Raw genomic sequence first — 22,295 nt, 5'->3', positions numbered from 1 at the left:
ATTCAACTCAGGAAAAACATTGTCAGTTTCCAGAGCAGGCGCCTTTTCCTACCTCCTATCAACAGCCTCTTCACCCAAGGATAGCCATTTTTCTGATTCTGTTTTTAAGAAAAACATTGAGGTATAATTTATATACAATAAAATTCACCCATCCTAAGTGTACGATTCAATGATTTTTAGTAAATTTACTGTAGTCTAGTTTTAAAACATATGTATGAATATAATTTAACCAGTTTCATTTTGTTGAATACGCAGTGTAATTCCAGTTTTTCACTATTGAAGTACTGCTATAGTGATTTTCCATGCATATCTTTATATGTACTTCTGATTTCATCAGGATAGGTTCCTAAAAGTAAAGTCACCAGTTCAAAGAATATGTGCATTTTTATGGCTTTTGATACATGGTACCAAATTACCTTTGAAAACAGTTGAACTAATGTACTCCCACTGTCAGTAGATGAGTGTCTTTTTTTTTTCCCCCTGCCACCTCAACGTCAGGTGTATTTTTTTTTTTTTTTGTGGTACGCGGGCCTCTCACTGCTGTGGCCTCTCCTGCTGCGGAGCACAGGCTCAGGACGCGCAGGCTCAGCGGCCATGGCTCATGGGCCCAGCCGCTCCGCGGCATGTGGGATCCTCCCAGTCCGGGGCATGAACCCGTGTCCCCTGCATCGGCAGGTGGACTCTCAACCACTGCGCCACCAGGGAAGCCCGAGGTGTATTTTTTAAGAATTATTATCAGTTTGGTGGATAAAATATGGTTTTAATGTTCATTTCTTTAATTACTACTGTAAGTGAATATTATTTTATATATTTAGTGACTATTTCTAATTTTTCTTTATGATTTGCCTGATACTGTTCTCTCAGTTTATTTCTTAATGTTATTTCTTTTTATTTTTAAGATATTTTAGTATATTAAAGGATGTGGATCTTTCTGGTGTTACAAATACTTTCCCCCAATTTGCTTTATGTCATGCTCATTTTTCATAATGAAATAGATTAGGATTTTGTGTCTTAATGTCAAAAACAAAAATTTGTGTTTTACTCTACCAGCCTTTGGAAATTTATCGTGGTAATTTTTAAATTGGAGGCAATATTGAATTATATGAATAAAACATTTTTATTAAAGTGTGTACCTTTCATAATTTGAAATTTAAAACATTCAGGTAGACATATAAAACTAATTTATTATGCTTTGTTGCCAAACTTGGTCTTTCTAGGCATTTATACTTAAGCATGAACATTGACGACAAACTGGAAGGATTATTTCTTAAATGTGGCGGCATAGACGAAATGCAGTCTTCCAGGGCAATGGTTGTAATGGGTGGAGTGTCTGGCCAGTCTACTGTGTCTGGAGAGCTGCAGGAGTCAGTTCTTCAAGATCGGAGTATGCCTCACCAGGAGATCCTTGCTGCAGATGAAGTGTTACAAGAAAGTGAAATGAGACAACAGGATATGATATCACATGATGAACTCATGGTCCATGAGGAGACAGTGAAAAATGATGAAGAGCAGATGGAGACACATGAAAGACTTCCTCAAGGACTACAGTATGCACTTAATGTCCCTGTAAGTAATTCCTTTATAAGATACTAAACTTACAGTTAGAAACATAATTAATTTTGTATTAAGTGATACAAGTCATTGAAGAAATTTCAGAAAGTGTTTAAAGGCTGAATATAAATAGTTCAAATGGCCATTATTAAATAGATATACTAAATATTGGTAAAAATCATAGTTGAAAAGGCAAAATTAAGTTTTGATATTACATACATTTCAGAAACATCTTTTCTGGATAACATTTATTTATCTATTTATCAGGGTTACTGTGTATTGAATTTTTGTGTGTGTGTATTAAATTTTAAGTGCTTAATTTTAAAAGATACTTTGTTTCAACTTCTGGATTTCTCCTTAAAGAGTAGAAAGATTGAATCTGGAGCACAGCTAGAAAAAGATTGTACACTTGAGAGTTTTTCCTTCAAATTCTGTAACTCTTGGCAGTTCCTGCCATCTTTATTTTTTTCATTATCTGTAAAAAGGATATCAGCTCTTCAGTCTGTTTACCCTGGATGTCATAGGTCATCACCTAAGGCACTCCTTTGTAGGCACCCATAACTTTTTTTTTTCAATTCAAACGAACATTTATTGGGCCCACATTAAACGGGACATGATGAAGAGATTACGAGATGTCCCTTTTCTGTCTGTGTACAATTTCTGCCACTCTTTCCTCAAGTGGGTACATGCTATGTCTCAGTCTTTGCAATTATTCAAGCACCTATAATGGAATGGTAGGCTTGTTCAGAGGCTCAGAATCCTTTTAGAAAGTTGTAGTTAGCAGAGCGATGGTCACAGCTAATGAGAACTGCTTCATTTTCTAACAAAAAAACAAAAACAGTGAGCTGGGCTCGTTGCTTCCCATGAAGATGCTGGGCTCATCTGGTGCTTCAGTCACGGGCTCTTTGGAATAACCAGCAGTGACATCTTCATAATCTTTACTCCATAAGTTTTCTGTGTGAAGTGACTCGTTATCAACTCTGGCCTTAGTGACTTCTTCCTCAGAGCTGAAGGTGTTTAATTCTACATTAGTAGGTAATGCGAAAGTCTGTGTGTTCTCCAAATACAAGTCAATGGTTGTTTCTGTATCTTGGTCACTGGTCAAGTGTAGTAGGACAGTGGTTGACTGACTGTAGGTCAGTGATGAATCCTGGGAGTAGTGTGGGGTAAGTCACAGCCAGGGCAAACCAGGCAGAGAGGAGCAGGGCCTTCCTGAGCATGGTGCTGATGCTGGCGGGGAGTGTGGGAGGCTTACGAAGGTAAGGAGGCTGAGTGTTTTTCTTTGCCTTCTTGTATCTTTATTTTTACCTGATGACCAGCAAAACTACAACTGTAATGTAATCCTCTTCTATTGTTTATGTGATATTAAACCTGGATCCTTTCAGTACTTCTGATATACTGTGCTTTTTCTTTTGCTTTAGGACCTTTGTATATCCTACTTGTAATATTCCCCTCAGTCATAGCCCCTCCCTGTTTTTTAACCTAGTTAAAACTTCATCATCGGGCTTCCCTGGTGGCGCAGTGGTTGAGAGTCCGCCTGCCGATGCAGGGAACACGGGTTCGTGCCCCGGCCTGGGAAGATCCCACATGCCGCAGAGCGGCTGGGCCCGTGAGCCGTGGCCGCTGAGCCTGCGAGTCCAAAGCCTGTGCTCCGCAATGGGAGAGGCCACAACAGTGAGAGGTCCACGTATGGAAAAAAAAAAAAACAACAAAAAAACTTCATCATCGTCAGCTTGCCACTTCTTTCTGGTCTAGGTGTAGTTCCTGCAATAGGGACTTGTTCACTGTCTGTCTCTCTGATAGATTGTAGGCTCTATCTATGTATGACAGCATGAATTTTGTCTTATTTTCTATTATGTCCCAGGTATTGGCACATGGTGTGAGTGAATGGATAACTACTTACAGTTGTGTTCTAATACATGTGCTCACGAACTTTTACCTAGTCCATTGCGATAGCCTTTTCCTTTTTCAGCCTGTTGATGGTGATGGATTACATTAATTAATTTTTAAATGTTGAATCAGCCTTGCATACCTGGAAGAAATTCCACTTTGTTGTGGCTTATAATTCCTTTTACACATTGTTTGATTCAGATTACTAATAGCTGTTGAGGATTTTTGCATCTATGTTCATGAGATAGATTGGTCTGATTTTCTTTTTGTGCGATATCTTTGTCTGGTTTGGATATTAGAGTAATCCTGGCCTCATAGAATGAGTTAGGAGTATTCCCTCTGCTTTGGTCTTCTGGGAGAGTGTAGAGAATTGGTATAATTTCTTCCTTGAATGTTTGGTGGAATTCACCAGTGAATCCATAGGGCCTGGTACTTTCTTTTTTGGAAGGTTATTAATTACTGATTCAATTTCTTTAATAGCTATAGACCTATTCAGATTGTCTGTTTCTTCTTGTGTGAGTTTTGACAGATTGTGTCTTCTGAGGAATTGGTTCAATTCATCTAGGTTATCAAATTTGTGGGCATAGAGTTGTTCATAGTATTCCTTTATTATCCTTTTAATGTCTATGGTGTCTGTAGTGATGTCCCCACTTTCATTTCTGATATCAGTAATTTATATCTTCTTTTTTTCTTAGCCTGGCTAGAGGCTTGCTGCCTTTCTTTTTAAAAAGGATCTTAACAGTTTTTAAGCATATGGTTTTACATACAGTATCAGCATACAGTTAACTATACTCACATTGTTGTACAGTAGATCTCTAGAACTACTGTACAACTGTTGCATCTTGTAAAGCTGAATCTCTATACCCACTGAACACCAATTCCCCATTTTTACCTCCCCCCAGTAAAGACTTACTAATTTTGTAGAGAACTAGCTTTTGATTTTTTCTCTTGATATCCAGTTTTCAGTTTCATTGATTTCTGCTCTGAGTTTTATGATTTCTTCTGTGGATTTAATTTGCCATCTGCCCCTCCAGTTTTCAGTGGTGGAAGTTTAGGTGATTGATTTAGATCTTTTCTGATATATAGAAATGGCATTCTAATATGGCATTCAATGATATAAATTTCTCTCTAAGTACTGCTTTCAGTGTCCCTCACATTTTGATAAGTTGTATTTTTATTTTCATTTAGTTCATTTTATCTTTTAATTTCTTCTGAGACTTCTTTGATTCATGTGTTATTTGGAGGTATGTTGTTTAATAGCCAAGCATTTGGGGATTTTCCAACCATTTTTCTGTTACTGATTTCTAGTTTAGTTCTGTTGTGGTCTGAGAGTGTTTATTATATGATTTTCTGTTCTTTTACATTTGGGAAGTTGTGTTTTATGGCCCTGAATGTCATCTGTCTTGGTGAATGCTCCATGTGAGATTGAGAAGAATTAGTGTTTTGCTGTTGTTGGATAAAGTAGTCTATTGATTGCAATAGCTTTTTTAAAAAAATAAATTTATTATTTATTTTTGGCTGTATTGGGTCTTCATTGCTGCACATGGGCTTTCTCTAGTTGCGGTGAGCAGGGGCTACTCTTCGTTGTGGTGTGCAAGCTTCTCATTGCGGTGGCTTCTCTTGTTGCAGAACACAAGCTCTAGGCACTCGGGCTTAGTAGTTGTGGCTCGCGGGCTCTAGAGTGCAGGCTCAGTAGTTGTGGCGCATGGGCTTAGTTGCTCCGTGGCATGTGGGATCTTTCCAGACCAGGGCTCAAACCCGTGTCCCCTAGCATTCGCAGGCAGATTCTTAACCACTGCACCACCAAGGGAAGTTCCACAATAGCTTTCTTATTGGACTGATTGTAGCCTGACCCTTATCCAGTCTGTATTTCAGATGGTTCCTGTAGTGATCTTTCCAAAACGATATTTATACTTATCACTCCCCTACCAAAACTTTTTCAGAGGTTTCTTATTGCTAAACAGCTGAAATGTATTTTGCTTGGGCTGAAAGGGCCTGTGATCATGTTTCTTCTTATCTTATCCAGCCCCTGTGTACAGTGCTTCAAGCCCCTCTCCCCGCTTCATACTTTAAGTACATTGAAATTACATTAGTTGCCCAGGTCCAATATGATTTTTTCTGTTACTTCTGTACATGTTGTATATACCTGTAATATTCTTTGTTTGGCAGTCTACTGTTTTTCACTTCTCAAAACTTTCTTTCGTGTAATTTTCATTATAGTAACTAACTTATTTTTCATTTCTTGGCTTGCAGGACCGTGAGGTCTCTTTTCTGGAACCTGTATTTTAACTTTGTGTTCTCAATAACTGGGCTGTGGTAGGCAGTCAGATATTTTTTGAGTGAAAGAAATTTTTTTTAATTGAGAAAAAGTTTAAATTGAAATGCTGTGAGATCCTAAGTTTATAGTTTAGAGTTTTGACAACTGCATAAACTTGTAGAGCCCACAAGGCATCAAGGTACAGAATATTTTCATCATCCTAGAAAGTTTGTGTTTCTTCCTGGTCAGTTCACTCCACAACAGTTGTTGTGGGTTTTTTCCCCCCATCATAGATTAGTGTTGTCCTTTGAGAACTTTATGTGAATGGAATCATATGTAACTCTTGTGTCCAGCTTCTTTTTTTTTTTTCCACTATAGAATATCAGTTTTATTTGAAAAAATTCTAATATAGAACTGAATAGGGACTTCCCTGGTGGCACAGTGGTTAAGAATCCGCCTGCCAGTGCAGGGGACACAAGTTTGAGCCCTGGTCCCACATGCCGCAGAGCAACTAAGCCCGTGTGCCACAGCTACTGAGCCTGAGCTCTAGAGCCTGTGAGCCACAACTGCTGAGCCCTCGTGCCACAACTGCTGAAGCTCATACTCCTAGAGCCCATGCTCCGCAACAAGAGAAGCCACCACAATGAAAAGCCCTTGCACCGCAACAAAGAGTAGCCCCCAGTCGCCACAACTAGAGAAAGCCTCTGCGCAGCAACGAAGAAAATAAATAAATAAAATTTTTAAAAATGAACGAAATAGCTGTAACATCAGTATTTTTCACATAGTTTTTACTTACTAATTGAGAAGTAACTGAAACAATGTAAAATAATAATTGCTTTTCCTGTGGATAAGTATATTAAAAAGTAACATTCATCTTTACAAAGTGTGCATTCCTATTGTGTTATAGTATAATACCACAAGTTAGAGATTGATTGAGGGTTTCATTTCTCAGGTGTTGGTACTGAACACCTCAAAGCAGTAGTCTATTGTGATGTATTTTAAATTAATTTTCAGTTGCATTAGAAAGAGAATGATGACTTGGTTATTTAGTTGTCACACTAATGAAGTAGGTATTTTAAAATTTCTTCTCCAGCTTCTTTTGCTCAGCATAGTGTTTTTGCAGTTTTTCATGTTGGTTGGGTGTATAAGTAGTTCATCCCTTTTCATTGTTGATTAACATTCTGTTGTTTTATTATCCTAAAATTTTGTTTATTTATTTCCTTCTTTATGGTTATTTATTATCTCTAGTTTTCAACCTTTATGGATAAAGCTGCTATGAACATTGTTGTGCAAGTCTGTTTTCATTTCTTTTGGGCACATTTTTATAGAAGTTAAACTATTTCTCTTCTGTTTTCATTTTGTTTCATCTAGTGTCTGTCTTTGCATTAGTATTACTCTTTTATTTTAAATTAATTTTTGTTGGAGTATAGTTGGTTTACAATGTTGTGTTAGCTTCTACTGCACAGCAAAATGAATCAGTCATACATATACATATATCCCCTCCCTTTTGGATTTCCCTCCTGCATCAGTATTGCTCTTGATAGCTGTATTTTTTTAATATAAATTTATTTATTTGTTTGTTTATGGCTGCGTTGGGTCTTTGTTGCTGTGTGTTCAAAAAATGTTCAATGTGTAATTGTTCATAACTAGTATATAGAAATGCAGTTGATTCTTTTTTATATTGACCATGTATTCTGTGATCGTGTTATATGTACCTGTTAGTTCTAGTAAGATTCCTTAGGTTTATTCATAGTCCCTATTATCCATAAATTTTACATCTTCCTTTCCAATCTAACTTCTTTTTTCTTCCTTATTGTATTGACTAGGCCTCCAGTACAGTGTTGAATAGAAGCGGTAAAAGTAGACATCTTTGCTTTTTTCCTGATCTTTAGGGGACTGCATTCAGCTTTGCACCATTAAGAATTATTTTAGCTATAGATTTTTCTTAGGTGATCTTTATTTATTAGGTGGAAGAAGTTTTCTTTCTAGTTTGTTGAAATTTTTTAAAACTATGAATGGATGTATAACTTCATCAATATTTTTTCTGCATCTGTTAGATGATTATATGATTCCCCCCCTTTTTTAAAAATAAATTTATTTATTTTTGGCTGCGTTGGGTCTTTGTTGCTGCACGCGGGCTTTCTCTAGTTGCGCCAAGCGGGGGCCACTCTTCATTGCAGTGTGTGGGCTTCTCGTTGCGGTGGCTTCTCTTGTTGCAGAGCACGGGCTCTAGAGCGCAAGCTCAGTAGTTGTGGCGCACGGGCTTAGTTCCTCTGCGGCATGTGGGATTTTCCTGTACCAGGGCTTGAACCCTTGTCCCCTGCACTGGCAGGCGGATTCCCAACCACTGCGCCACCAGGGAAGTCCCTCGTCCCTTTTCTTAATATAGTGAATTTACTGATTGATTTTCAAATGTTAAATCAACCCTGCATTCCTGGGATAAACCACACTTGGTCATGATGTGTCATCTTTTTTATAAGTTGCTGGATTCAGTTTACTAATTTTTTTAAAAGAATTTTTTGTGTATGTTTATGAGGGATACTAGTTTTCTTGCAGTCTTTGTTTTAAGTATGCTGGCCACATTAAAAATGGGGTAGGAAATAGTTCCTTCTCTGTTTTCTGAAAGAGTTTGTGTAAGATTGGTATTATTTCTATCATACATATTTAGTAGACTTCACCAATAAAGCTAATCTTTGGCTGAGTTTTCTTTGTGGGAAAGTTTTTACTTCCAAATATAATTTTTAAAACATGTAAGGGTAAGGCTACTCAGATTTTAAATTTTATTCTTTTTTTTTTTTTGCGGTACGCGGGCCTCTCACTGTTGTGGCCTCTCCCGTTGCGGAGCACAGGCTCTGGACGCGCAGGCTCAGCGGCCATGGCTCACGGGCCCAGCCGCTCCACGGCATGTGGGATCTTCCCGGACCGGGGCACGAACCCTTGTCCCCTGCATCAGCAGGCGGACTCTCAACCACTGTGCCACCAGGGAAGCCCTTAAATTTTATTCTTGATTTAGTTTTGATAAATTATATTTTTCAAGGGATTTGTTCATTCTTCTATTTTTTAATTGAACAAAAATATTTATAATATTTTCTTAATTCTTCTATTGTCTAAAGGATTTGTAATAATTTCTTTTTTCACATTCCTGATAGTGCTAATTGTCTTTTTCTTGATTAATCTGGGTAGAGGTTTATCAGTTTTACTGGTCTCTTCAAAGATTAAGGTTTGGTTTTATTGAGCTCACTATCGTTCATTTGAACTTTCTTTCATCTTGACTCTCATTTATTTCTGTCCTTCTGCTTACTTTATTTTTAGTTTGCTCTTCTTTTCGTAGCTTCTTAAAGTAGAAGTTTAGATGACTGTTTTAGACCTTTCTTTGTATACATGTAGGTGTGTGTAACTACCATGACTCTCAGGATACAGAACATCATACCAAAGATCTTCCTGGTGCTACCGCTCTGTAGTCACACCTCTTCTTGTTACCCCCACCATTCCTAACCCCTGGCTATCCTACCCTAATCTGTTTTCCATCTCTAAAACTTTGTCATATTGAGAATATTATATCATGGAATCATATAGTATGTGACCTTTTGAGACTTTTTTTTTCACTTAATGCCCTTGAGAGCCATCTGAGTTGTTGTATATATCAATTCTTTGTTCTTTTTAATTATATAGTAGTATTCCATGGTATGGTTGTACCACAGTTTAAACATTCACTTATCGAGAGACATTTTAATCATTTCCATGTTTTGGCTATTACAAATAAAGCTGCTGTGAACATTCGTGTGTAGGTTTTTGTGTGAACGTAGGTGTACATATCTCCAGGATAAATACCCTATCATACCCCTGCCACTGGATATAATCACTCCTAACATTTTGGTGTATGTTCTTCAGTGCTTCTTTGATATGCCTACCATGCATAGGGTCATGTTGCTTTTTATCTATTCTTTCCATTTACCAGCACTTTTCTCAACTCCTTACTCTTCTGAAACTTCTTAAATATCTGCTTGATATTCCAAATTTTGGATAGTCCATAATTGAGTCCTGTTACTCCTAATAGATGATGATAAATTTGAGTCCCTTGTGAGAATGAATCAATGAAAAGTTGTCTCATGCTGTATACCAAATGGCAGAATTTAGGATTTGTGTAATATTGCTTTATAGTAGTACATAACAGACATGAGACATTTTGTCCCTTACTTACTACTTATGCATTCCTGCTGATAAGGCAAAGTGGTGAAGGGCAGGTCTTGGGATCATGAATATACATTTTTGAGTTAAATAGAGGGCATTGATGTAGAACAGTATGATCCAGGTCCCCCAGAATGTGCAAGCTTAAGCTACATGGCCTTTCATCCTTTCTAGATTGTGTGCTAAAAGTCTTTTAAAAATAGATATGGAACATATAAGTGCTTTTTCCTTTTATTTGCTCATTCTCTTGGAAGTCACAAAGAACTTTATTTCATATTAACTTTTTTTTGTTAATTCAAAACAAAAAGTTGAGTTTTGTGTTTTCTTAAACTGTTAATAACAGTTTACGTTCTGTAGCCTACGTAAACACCCTATTGTTTCGTGACAGTTGAAGTAAAAGTTTTTCATTTGAGGTAACTGCTGGTTTTCAGGATTTATCTTGACCGTACTACTCTAAATCAATCACCCAGCTTCAACTCTGTGGCTCTACATTTTCAACAGCAGTCTGCAGGCCAACCTTTTTAAAAAATATATTTTATTTATTTATTTTTGGCTGCGTTAGGTCTTCGTTGCTGTGCGCGGGCTTTCTCTAGTTTTGGCAAGTGGGGGCTACTCTTTGTTGCGGTGCGCGGACTTCTCATTGCGGTGGCTTCTCTTGTTGCGGAGCACGGGCTCTAGGCAGAGGGGCTTCAGTAGTTGCGGCAGTCGGGCTCAGTTGTTGTGGCTCGTGGGCTCTACAGCGCAGGCTCAGTAGTTGTGGCGCATGGGCTTAGTTGCTCCGTGGCATGTGGGATCTTCCTGGACCAGGGCTCAAACCTGTGTCCCCTGCACTGGCAGGTGGATTCTTAACCACGGCACCACCAGGAAGTCCTGCAGGCCAACTTGTGAATGTCCGTAGTTTGCTCATTAGAACTTGTTTTCAAAGATGTTAGAAATTTGAATTAAAATGAGCTAAAACTAATATTTCAGTTCCTCAGTTGCATTAGCCACATTTCAAGTGCTCAGTAGCCACATGTGGTTGATGGCTTCTGTATTAGCATAGATAAAGAATATTTCCATCATTGCTGGAAGCTTTATTGGATAGCACTGTGTTAGAAAGCTTCTCAACTCAAAAACTAAATCTATTTCAGAAATTTGAAAAAAAGTATTTAGCTTATCTTTTTAATTCTTACACCCATAGAAGAGGGATTGGGAACTTTATGGTCTATATTTTTCCAGTTTGATATCAAGCATGTTGAAGAGTAAAGGACATGTTTATATTGACAAAATAGAGCAAACTGTCATTCGTAACGATATATGCCACATTTGTTTTCTAGAAGGCTATTGGATTGTACTTGAACGAAAGAATTTTATAAATTAGGAGCTATAAAAAATCATGTTCTAGTCATTTGATGATATAATAAAGTGTAAGGTATTTCAGGTATTTATGACTCCTGAAAAAATATACTTCAGCGCTTGTGTAGGTTTTTAATTTTAGTTCATGAATTTCTGTGCTGTAAAACAGCATGAATAAAATTGTAGACATCCTTTTATGCATTTAGTATTTATGATTATTTTGTTTAATGGTCTAGGAAACTCAAGACTTATTTAGCCCTTGCTTTAAGACCTCTCTTTTGTTTTTAGTTTTAAAATTGCCTTAAATCCTGTCACTAGTTTAAGGAGAATTGTATAGATATTTCCCCAAATACATGTTGCTCCAGTCAATAAAACTCCAATACGCTGTTGCTAGGAATTTGAGTATATGTCCTGTAATGAGTGACTTTTCCTCTCCTATTTAACAACAACAAAAATAATCATTTTATCCATGTCACTGATTTTAAGATACTTAACTATTTTTGCCACATATTTTATACTCTGTTTTAGTTGCAGAATTGTATTACATTTATTGGTAACAAACGATCTTTCACAATCATCCTAGAAGGTGACAAGTCTGTGTGGCTCTATTTATTTGCTTAAATAGTCATTGGTATGATATGTTTCTTCCTCTCTTTCTGGCTAACTCCCAACTTGTTATCCCTATGACACTGTATACTTTTTCAACAAAGTTATTTATTAGTTGTAGCCAGTTCTTATTAGCATTGTATTTCTTTTAAAGTTCATTTGGGGGATTCAGAAGTAATTTTATGTTCCTTGCAGCTTGGGTCCTTGTCTTTTGACGCGATTGCATTGGCTTTTATTGGGTCTGTATACTTAAAGAGGTACTCCCCCCCGCCCGCATTCAAATGCTTTTTACTTCAGCATACTCTTCAGCTGTCATTTTCAGAAACACATTTATTAATTGAGCCCATTTTAAAGAAAATATATGGTAATTTATATCAGTTCTCTTATCTTAAACAAGATTTTACTTGCTTGTATGGCACTTAGAAAGTGTCCTATTTGATAGGAATCAATATTTTAGCAGAAAACATGGAGTGAGTAATCTTGCTTTATAGTTTTTCCTGGTGAGAGTCATATTATTGCTTATTGTTACTGATTTCAACTCACCTGGCAAGTCGATGAATCAAGGTATCTCCACTAGTAGGTTGTTTTAGAGAGCTAACCCAGAATGGTCTATTTTTCAGTATCCTCCAGTGCTCGTAAAGTTGTTGGACTCAATTTATCTTTTTCTTTTCCCCTTAGGTGGACATAAATTGTTAATAGAAGATTTCTTTTTAGATTCTTTAATAACATAGCCAGTCTTCTAACACTTTTCATATAGTTCTGTCTGATCTTTGATGTCTAATTGCTTGGTTTGGAATTGTGAGATAGTGGTACTGAATGAGAATTACACTCTTTCTTACATCAAGTAGTGCCCAGATTGTAAATCATTATAGACAAGGCTGTGATAGGGTCATTCTAGCTAGATCAGTCTCAGAGATGTCTACTTGGGGTTTTTTTCATAATTGTATGATGAAGTTTATTATAAAAGGACTACATAGTCCTTATAAAAATTAAAACAGTATAGAAGAGAACAAAGAAAAAAGTAAAAGTTCCTTGTTTCCTACTGTGATTCCAAAGAGATAACCACTAATACTGATATCCTGGAAATTTTAAATTTATAACAAACGTACAGAATATGTGTCTGTATTTATTTCTATATAATGTGTTTTGTAAATATATATCTTATGAATATATACATTTTGTTTTACACAAATTAGATGTTATTTTTATATACTTTTGAAATTTGCATTATTCATTTAATAACATTTTGTAGAAATTTCCATGTTATTGCATATAAAGCTTGCTTATTTATTTTAATGAATGATTAAATGACGTGCCTTATTTTATTTAACCGCTCCCCTATTGAGGGATATTTGTTATTACTAGATTTGTTTGAATGAAATAATGATGAAAAGATCATGCTTATATATATAGATATCTATATACACAAGCATGTTTCTTGTATCTGTCTATATGTCTACATATTTGTAAAGCTCTTTCTCTAGGTATATGTCTTTTTATTGAAATACAGCATTCATACAGAAAAGTGCACAAATTGTAAGTCACGGATTTCCTCAAAAATGAACATACATGTGTAACCAATACTCACATTAAGACATAGAACATTATCAGTATCCCAGAGGCCCTCCCCTTCCTTGTATCCCTTTTAGTCACAACCCTCCTCTAATTCCTAAAGATAACCCCTACCCAAACACTTTTATCATGGTCAGTTAGCTTTACCTGACTTTGAATTCAGTATAAATAGAATCATGTACTATCTACTCTGATGTCTGATTTCTTTGTTTTACATTTTTTATGAGGTATGTCCATGTTATTGCATAGGTAGTTGTTTATTCTCATTTCTGTATAATTGTCAGTTGTGTGAATGTATCAAAATTTATTCATTCTAGTATATCTAATATAGTAGCCATCTTGTTTCAAGATGTTGGCTGTTCTGAAAAGTGCTCTTTTGTTTTGGCTGTGCCAAGTGGCTTGCAGGATCTTAATTCCCCGACCAGGGATTGAACCCCGGGCCCTGGCGGTGAAAGCTCTGAGTCCTAACCACTGGACTGCCAGGGAATTCCCTGCTGTGTATATTCATGGCTGTGTCTTTCGGTGCATGTGCACACTCATTTCTGTTGGTTTTATGCTGCTTAGGATTGAGTTTGCTGGGTATGGATATGTTCAGCTATAGGAATTTCTGTCAGAAGTTTTTCTCAATGGTTTTGCCAGTTTATACTAATTGTATACTAACTGTATCCTTGGTATCTGTTAGGTTGCATTTCACTGATAACTAATGAAATTGAGTGCCTTTCATGTTTACTGACAATTTGGATATTATTTTTTTGTAAGGTACTTGTTCATCTTTTGCCCATTTTTCTATTAGGTTGTTTCTTTCTCTTACAGATTTGTAATAGTTCTTTATTTGTTGGATATATATATCAATTAACTTTTCCACTCTTCCACTTTGATTTGCCTTTTTACTCTTTTGATGAACAGAAGTCAGTGTTAATGAAGTTCAATTTATGTCTTTTCCTTTTGGTGTTTTGTGTATCCTATTTAAGAATTCTTTGCCTGCCCCAAGGTGATGAAGATATTTTCCTTTGTTAACTTCTAGAAACTTTGATTTTCCTTTTCTATTCAGATTAACAGTCCGTTTGGAATTGATTTTTGCTGATGATGTGAGTATAGGGATCAAGATTTACTTGATGGCTTTTTCTTTTTTCCAACTCACCCATAGAAATGTTTTCAGTTTCGCTTTGCTGGCTTAATGTTTCATTTCTTAGAATAACTTAATACATTAAGATAACAATGAATAGATTTTTCTTTGATTAATACTAGGGATTTGTACTAAGACTGGACTTAATGTCTTTTTAGGATTATAAAGTAACACATGTTTGTTGAGAAAATGTAAAAATTTAAAAACTATAAAGAAGATAATAAAAATTGCTGTAATCTTACTACTCTAGGATAATCACTAACATTTTGTTGTTAGTATTTCCTTTTTTTGTTTGTTTTCTGCATATGTTGTGTTTATATAAAATGTGCTGCATATGTATTTGTGTTTGTGTAAAATTGTAAAAGTATATTTATCAACATATTTATCTATATCATTTAACCTCAAACAATGAGCATCTCTCTATGTCATTAATATTATTCAAAAGTAAGATTTCTAATTACGGTATGTCATATAGCTGTATTGTAATTTATCTCACTCTTTCTTTACTGGGTATTAGACTGTTTGCATTTTATTTATGATCGTAAATAATATTGTGATGTTACATGTAGGCATTGTTGTCATGTGAGATTATTTCTTCAGTATAGGTTTCTTAAGACTCTTGATTGTATACTGGCCAGTTTATAGTCCACAAACGTTGATCAATTTATTCTCCCTCTAGTAGTGTATGAGATTCCCAATTTAATGTCTTTTTAAATGATCTGGAGTAGGAAATGTGAAATATAATTTCCAGATTTGTACGTGATATTGAGAAAAAAGGAAAACAACTGGACTTGGTCTTGGGTTGGGAGTGGAGAAGAAAATTAAAAGATGTCTTTAGATGGGAGGCTGGGATATAATACAGCATATTGAAAGGCACGGGGAAGAAAGAAAGGCAGGGAGTTTGGAAGGAGGTTCTGATGTGAAAAAAGGTTTTATTTTTAGCAGTATTGAGTTTTAGATAATAGGATGTCTAAGTGGAGATGTCTGTAGAAATTGGTAATCTTCTATGTATCTAAGCAATTACACATCTGCAGTTGTGTAATAATAATTAATAACCGTAGATATTTATTTGGAACTTGAAGGTTTTCAGGGTGCTTTTTATGTAATCTCATTTGATTTTCTGATGTGTATAAGCTGGATATTATTATACCACTAATAAACAGATGAGGAAATGATTATGATAATCAGTAACATCAAAAAATCAACTATATATTGCTGTGTACTATAGTTGATGCTTTACCTATATAATCTCTTTTAACTCTACAGAAGTTCTGTGAGGAATATTCCCTCCATTTATAGGTGAAGAAAGTTCCAAATGATTAAATTTTAGTTGTTTAGCCTCACTCTGCTAGTATCACTCTTTGGGATTAGATTGTATTTCTTTTAACTCCCAACCTATGCTTTTTTTATTTTTCCATGCTGCTTATGGAAGCCAAGTTTACCCAATAATAATTGGAAGAGAAGGGATTGAAACTCAAGTCTTAACGCTTCAATAAATATTGTTGACATTTTGTCCACTTTATTTTTTTTTAAATTATTTCCTTTCTCTTGAACCACTAGAAGTTCTTTCCACATTTTGGCAGCAACCTAACTATAGTTTATATAAGGGAAAATGAAATATGTTTGTGTAAAAATCTTTTTAAATAAGTTTGATTAATTTAGATTTTTAAGAAGCAGTTATATTGTGTTGGCCAAAAGGTTCATTCATTTTTTTCCGTAAGATGGTCTAGTGGCACTAAGTTGTCTTTAACTTCATTCGAAACAGTTTTGTTTGATTGTATTGTGACAGCTGTCATATCAGTATGCATTTAAAAAAAAACATATCAAAATTGGTGAATTTTTGTGTAGCCATTTTAATATTGGAGGTGGAAGGAAAAAAGCAACATTTTTGGTGTATTATGCTTTATTATTTCAAGAAAGGTAAAAACCCAACTGAAATGCAAATGGAGAAGGCGCTGTGACTGGTTGAACGTGTCAAAAGTGGTTTGCGAAGTTTCCTGGAGATTTCTCCCTGGACGATGCTTCTCGGTCGGGTAGACCAGTTGAAGTTGATAGTGATCACATCAAGACATTAATTGAAAACAATCAATGTTATACCACGAGGGAGATAGCCGACATACTCAATATATACAAATTAAGCTTTGAAAATCATTTGCACCAGCTTGGCTATGTTAATCACTTTGATATTTGGGTTCCACATAAGTGAAAAAAACCTTTTTGACTGTATTTCCGCATGCGATTCTCTGCTTTTTTGGGGAAGCTTTTTGGTTTTTTTTTGTGTGTGTGTGGTATGTGGGCCTCTCACTGTTGTGGCCTCTCACGTTGCGGAGCACAGGCTCCGGACGCGCAGGCTTAGCGGCCATGGCTCACGGGCCCAGCCGCTCTGTGGCATGTGGGATCTTCCTGGACCGGGGCACGAACCCGTGTCCCCTGTATCGGCAGGCGGACTCTCAACCACTGCACCACCAGGGAAGCCCTGGGAAGCATTTTAAAAAAATTAACTAATTTATTTTTGGCTGCGTTGGGTCTTCGTTGCTGCGGGCGGGCTTTCTCTAAGTTGTGGCGAGCGGGGGCTACTCTTTGTTGTGGTGCGCCGGCTTCTCATTGTGGTGGCTTCTCTTGTGGAACACGGGCTCTAGGCGTGCAGGCTTCAGTAGTAGTGGCACGCGGGCTCAGTAGTTGTGGCTCTCAGGTTCTAGAGCACAGGCTCAGTAGTTGTGCACGGGCCTAGTTGCTCCGAGGTGTGTGGAATCTTCCTGGACCAGGGATTGAACTCATGTCCCCTGCATTGGCAGCCAGATTCTTTTTTTTTTTTCTTTAACATCTTTATTGGAGTATAATTGCTTTACAATGGTGTGTTAGTTTCTGCTTTATAACAAAGTGAATCAGCTATACATACGGCAGGCGGATTCTTAACCACTGCGCCACCAGGGAAGTCCCACGATTCTCTACTTAAACGTAATGAAAACGTTCTGTTTTTAAAGCAAATTGTGATGCACGATGAAAAGTGGGTACTGTACAATAATGTGGAACGGAAGAGACTGTGGGACAAGCGAAATGAACCTCCACCAACCACACCAAAGGCTGGTCTTCATCGAAAGAAGGTGAGGTTGTGTATATGGTGGGATTGGAAGGGAGTCCTCTATTATGAGCTCCTTCCGGAAAACCAAGCAATTGATTCCAACGAGTACTGCTCCCAATTAGACCAACTGAAAGCAGCACTCATCGAAAAGCATCCAGAATTAGTCAACAGAAAACGCATTATCTTCCATCAGGTTAATGCAAGACTGTGTGTTTCTTTGACGACCAGGCAAAAACTGTTACAGCTTGGCTGGGAAGTTCTGATTCATCCTCCATATTCACCAGACATTGCATCTTCAGATTTTCATTTATTTCGGTCTTTACAAAATTCTCTTAACGGAAAAAATTTCTTGGAAGACCGTAAAAGGCACCTGGAACAGTTCTTTGCTCAAAAAGATAAAAAGTTTTGGGAACATGGAATTATGAAGTTGCCTGAAAAATGGCAGAAGGTAGTGGAACAAAACAGTGAATACGTTGTTCAATAAAGTCCTTGGTGAAAATGAAAAATGTGTCTTTTATTTTCACTTAAAAACTGAAGGAGGGCTTCCCTGGTGGTGCGGTGGTTGAGAATCTGCCTGCCAATGCAGGGGACACGGGTTCGAGCCCTGGTCTGGGAAGATCCCACATGCCGCGGAGCAACTGGGCCCGTGAGCCACAATTACTGAGCCTGCGCGTCTGGAGCCTGTGCTCCGCAAGAAGAGAGGCCGTGATAGTGAGAGGCCCGCGCACCGCGATGAAGAGTGGCCCCCGCTTGCCACAACTAGAGAAAGCCCTCGCACAGAAACGAAGACCCAACACAGCCATAAATAAATAAATTAAAAAAAACAAAAAAACTGAAGGAACTTTTCGGCCAACCCAATAGTAATGGAAATAACACCAGATTAAGAGATACAAAATCGTGGTTTAAGTCCTAGGGTTGAAATCCAATAGCTTGGGTAAGACACTTAACCTCTGTGAAGTTTTAGTTTCTTTATTGGTAACATGAGGATAAAAAATAATTCACAGATAACAGTAAGTAGGATCTCTGTTGCTGGATTTGGAAGACTTGGGTGGAAATTTTTGTTTCCCTTAGGCAAATAACCTTTCTCAGCCTTAGTTTTCTTATTTGTAAAATGGGATGAAAATGCTAACCTCATAGTCTTACTGTAGGATTAAATGCAATAGATTATACAGGATAGAGACCAAGAGCACCCCCCTCCCTCCCTGCATGCCCAACCATTGTATCCTTAGTACCTAGGACTGTGCCTGGCACATAGTAAATGTCAGATAAATCATAGTTACTATGCTGAGGAGGCATCACAAATTTGTAGAACACCATATAAATGCTGGGTTTTTAAAAAATTTATTTATTTTATTTTTGGCTGCATTGGGTTTTCATTGCTGCCCACAGGCTTTCTCTAGTTGTGGTGAGCAGGGGCTACTCTTCATTGCGGTGCGCGGGCTTCTCAATGCAGTGGCTTCTCTTGTTGCGGGGCACGGGCTCTAGGCGCGCGGGCTTCAGTAGTTGTGGCACGTGGGCTCAGTAGTTGCGGCTTGCGGGCTCTAGAGCGCAGGCTCAGTAGTTGTGGCACACGGGCTTAGTTGCTCCGCGGCATGTGGGATCTTCCCAGACTAGGGCTCAAACCCACATCCCCTGCATTGGCAGGTGGATTCTTAACCACTGCGCCACCAGGGGAGCCCCTGGGTTTTTTGTTTTAATTGAAGAGTAGTTGATTTACAATGTTGTGTTAGTTTCTGGCTTAAAGCAAAGTGATTCAGTTATACATATATATGTATATATGTGTGTGTGTTTATATATATGTACATATTCTTTTTCACATTCTTTTCTATATTCTTTTCCCTGTGCTATACAGTAGGATCTTGTTGTTTATTTTATATATAGTAGTTTGTATCTGCCAATCCAAAAGTCCCGATTTATCCCTCCTCCGCTCCCTTTCCCCTTTGGTAACTGTAAGTTTGTTTTCTGTGTCTCTGAGTCTGTTTTGTAAATAAGTTCATTTGTGTCATATTTTAGATTCCACATATAAGTGATATCATATGATATTTGTCTTTCTCTTTCTGACTTACTTCACTTAGTATGATATTCTCTAGGTCCATCCATGTTGATGCAAATGGCATTATTTTGTTCTTTTTTTATGGCTGAGTAGTATTCCATTGTGTATATGTACCACATCTTCTTCATCCATTCATCTGTTGATGGACATTTAGGTTGCTTCCATGTCTTGGCCATTGTACTTAGTGCTGTTATGAACATTGGGGTGCATATATTTTTTCGAATTATAGTTTTCTCTGGATATATACCCAGGAGTGGGATTGCAGGATCATGTGGCAACTCTATTTTTAGTTTAGAAAAATTATAGAATAATTTTTTAAGACTTATTATGAAATAATTTTAGATTTATGAGAAAGTTGCAGAAGTAGTACTGAGTTCACATAATCTCGTCACCCAGTTTCCTCTAATATCAAAGCTTATGCAACCATAGTACAGTTATCAAAACCAGGAACTTAATATTGGTAAAATACTATTAAATAAACTACAGACCTTAGTTGAATTTCATCTGTTTTTCCACTAATATCCCTTTCCTGTTCCAGGATTCAGTTCAGGATTCCACGTTGTATTTAGTTGTATCTTCTTGAGTCTCCACCATTCCATGACAGTTGTTCAGTCTTTGCTTATCTTTTATGACCTTGATAGTTGATGAGTATTGGTTAGTTATTTGTAGAATGTCTCTTAATTTGCGGCTGCCTGATGTTTTCTTTCTTTTTTTTTCTCTTTTTAAAATATTTATTTATTTGACTGTGCTGGGTCTTAGTTGCAGCATGTGGGATCTTCAGTTGTGGCATGTGAACTCTTAGTTGTGGCATGCAGATCTAGTTCCCTGACCTGGGATTGAGCCCAGGCCCCCTGCATTGGGAGTGTGGAGTCTTAGGCACTGGACCACCAGGGAAGTCCCTGCCTGATGTTTTCTTATGATTAGATTGAAGCTTTCATTATTCGACAAATTCCACAGAAATGTTGTGCTCTTCTCAGTGTATCATATCAGGGACTATAAAATGTGGATGTATGTCTTATTACAGGTGATACTGCACTCTCAGTACTTTGTTAACGTCATATCTGCCAGTTTTTCCCTTAAAGTCACTTTTTTCTTCTTTGTAATTGGCAAATATCTTGTAGGAAATAGTTTGAATCTGCTTAAATATCCTATTTCTACTGAAATTTTTTCCTACCTATTTAAGCATCCATTGGTGGATCCTGCCAGTTGTAGTTATTAATGTAGTGTTTGCCTAAATGTGAATTTTATTTTCCTCATTCCTTCTATATTTATGTTAATTGTAGCTGTCCCTTCTCTCCATTTAAAAAAATTATTTCCATTTATATCAGAATGGATATTGCCTTATTCTTTGAGTTATAATCTGGTACTGTCATTTATTTTTTTGCTCAAGTTGTTTCAGCTTTGCCTATTGGGAGCTCTTTCAGACAGACCCTTGTGTCCTTTTGACATGTACTCTAGTTTCTGGCACCGCAAGATGTTCCAAGGTCATCGTATAGTTTTCTTTGCCCAGCTTTGAAATCAGTTCCTTCTCCAAGGAGCTCCATTTCCTTTTGTTTGGATAATGGTATTTAGAAACTAAGTTTTGGATGCTAGTTGTGTTGGATTTCATTGCTTCTTAGTGATCTCAGCTGACAGAGCTAGGCAGTACATGTGTGTCTACTAACTCACACATGCACACACGTCTATACTAATTTCTTTATGTTGGTTGGGCCCAGGCACCTGTATTGAAAGAAATTGAATGGAGAAAAGGGAGGGAATGCAAAATATAGTTAAGATGTATCTAGCTCAGTGGTTCTCAAAATTTCTGGTCTTGGGGACCCCTTTATTCTTAAAAATATTGAGGACTCTTAACAGCTCTTCTGTTGGTTATATATATCCATATTTACCATTTTAGAAATTAAAACTGAGAAATTTAAAATTTTATTTATCAGTAACAAATCCCATTACATGTTAACATATAGCATATTTTTAATGAAATATAACCCTTTTATAAATAAAAAATTTCGTGAGAATTTGTTTTACAATTTTGCCGCTATGTACTCATAAGAGGAGAGTGAAAAAAAATAGGTATTATAATGGAAGTATTTTTGACCTCATGGAGCACCCCACTGGAAAGGGTGTCAGGGATCTTCAGAAGTCCCTGGACGAAACTTTGAGAGCCACTGATAGAGGTGTACTATAACTCTTACAAAATAAAGGTACATATATAGTAGAAGGATGGATGCAGAAGAACTTGTGTGAGGAACAGCAAAGAACTTAAACCATGATGCTATAGAAGGTAAAAGATCTGGGTAGGTTGGGGGTGGTCAGCACTGTTTCAGGTAAGATAACTTGATTTGATCACTTCTTCCACTTCATCTTATAGTTATCTAAATTGTAAGATGCTGATATAGCAACCAAAATGCAAATTTATGATGAGAAATATTATAGAGAAGTACACTAGAATGTTTGTTGTGAACTGTGGGTCCCTGAACCTTTTCAAAAGCAAAAGATAGTTATGGACTTTCTCAGACCCTGACAAATGTAGCTCCTTTCAGAAGTTTGAATGCAGTCGGGTCAGGCAGAAAGGGAGGGTTATGGTTCATGATTCACATAAAGGCCTGTCCATCAATGTGCCGCTTTTCTTCCTGGCCCT

General features: G+C 37.0%; 1 protein-coding gene across 2 annotated transcripts in view; it reads left to right on the top strand.

The window, feature by feature from the left end:
* Positions 1 to 22,295, top strand: part of ZNF148 (zinc finger protein 148) — a 131,055-nt gene that overhangs the window by 48,262 nt on the left and 60,498 nt on the right. For both annotated transcript variants that reach the window (XM_029213685.1, XM_029213686.1), the window contains exon 4: positions 1,218 to 1,566. In XM_029213685.1, the coding sequence (XP_029069518.1) occupies positions 1,234 to 1,566 (333 nt within the window). In that variant the 5' untranslated portion in view covers positions 1,218 to 1,233. The remainder of the gene's footprint in view (positions 1 to 1,217; positions 1,567 to 22,295) is intronic.

The sequence above is a fragment of the Monodon monoceros genome, unplaced genomic scaffold (assembly GCF_005190385.1).
Source record: "Monodon monoceros isolate NGI ecotype Baffin Bay Population unplaced genomic scaffold, NGI_Narwhal_1 Super_Scaffold_11, whole genome shotgun sequence".
Taxonomy (NCBI): domain Eukaryota; kingdom Metazoa; phylum Chordata; class Mammalia; order Artiodactyla; family Monodontidae; genus Monodon; species Monodon monoceros.
The sequence above is the reverse complement of the archived record's forward strand: the minus strand, read 5'-3'. Positions and strand labels throughout refer to the sequence as shown.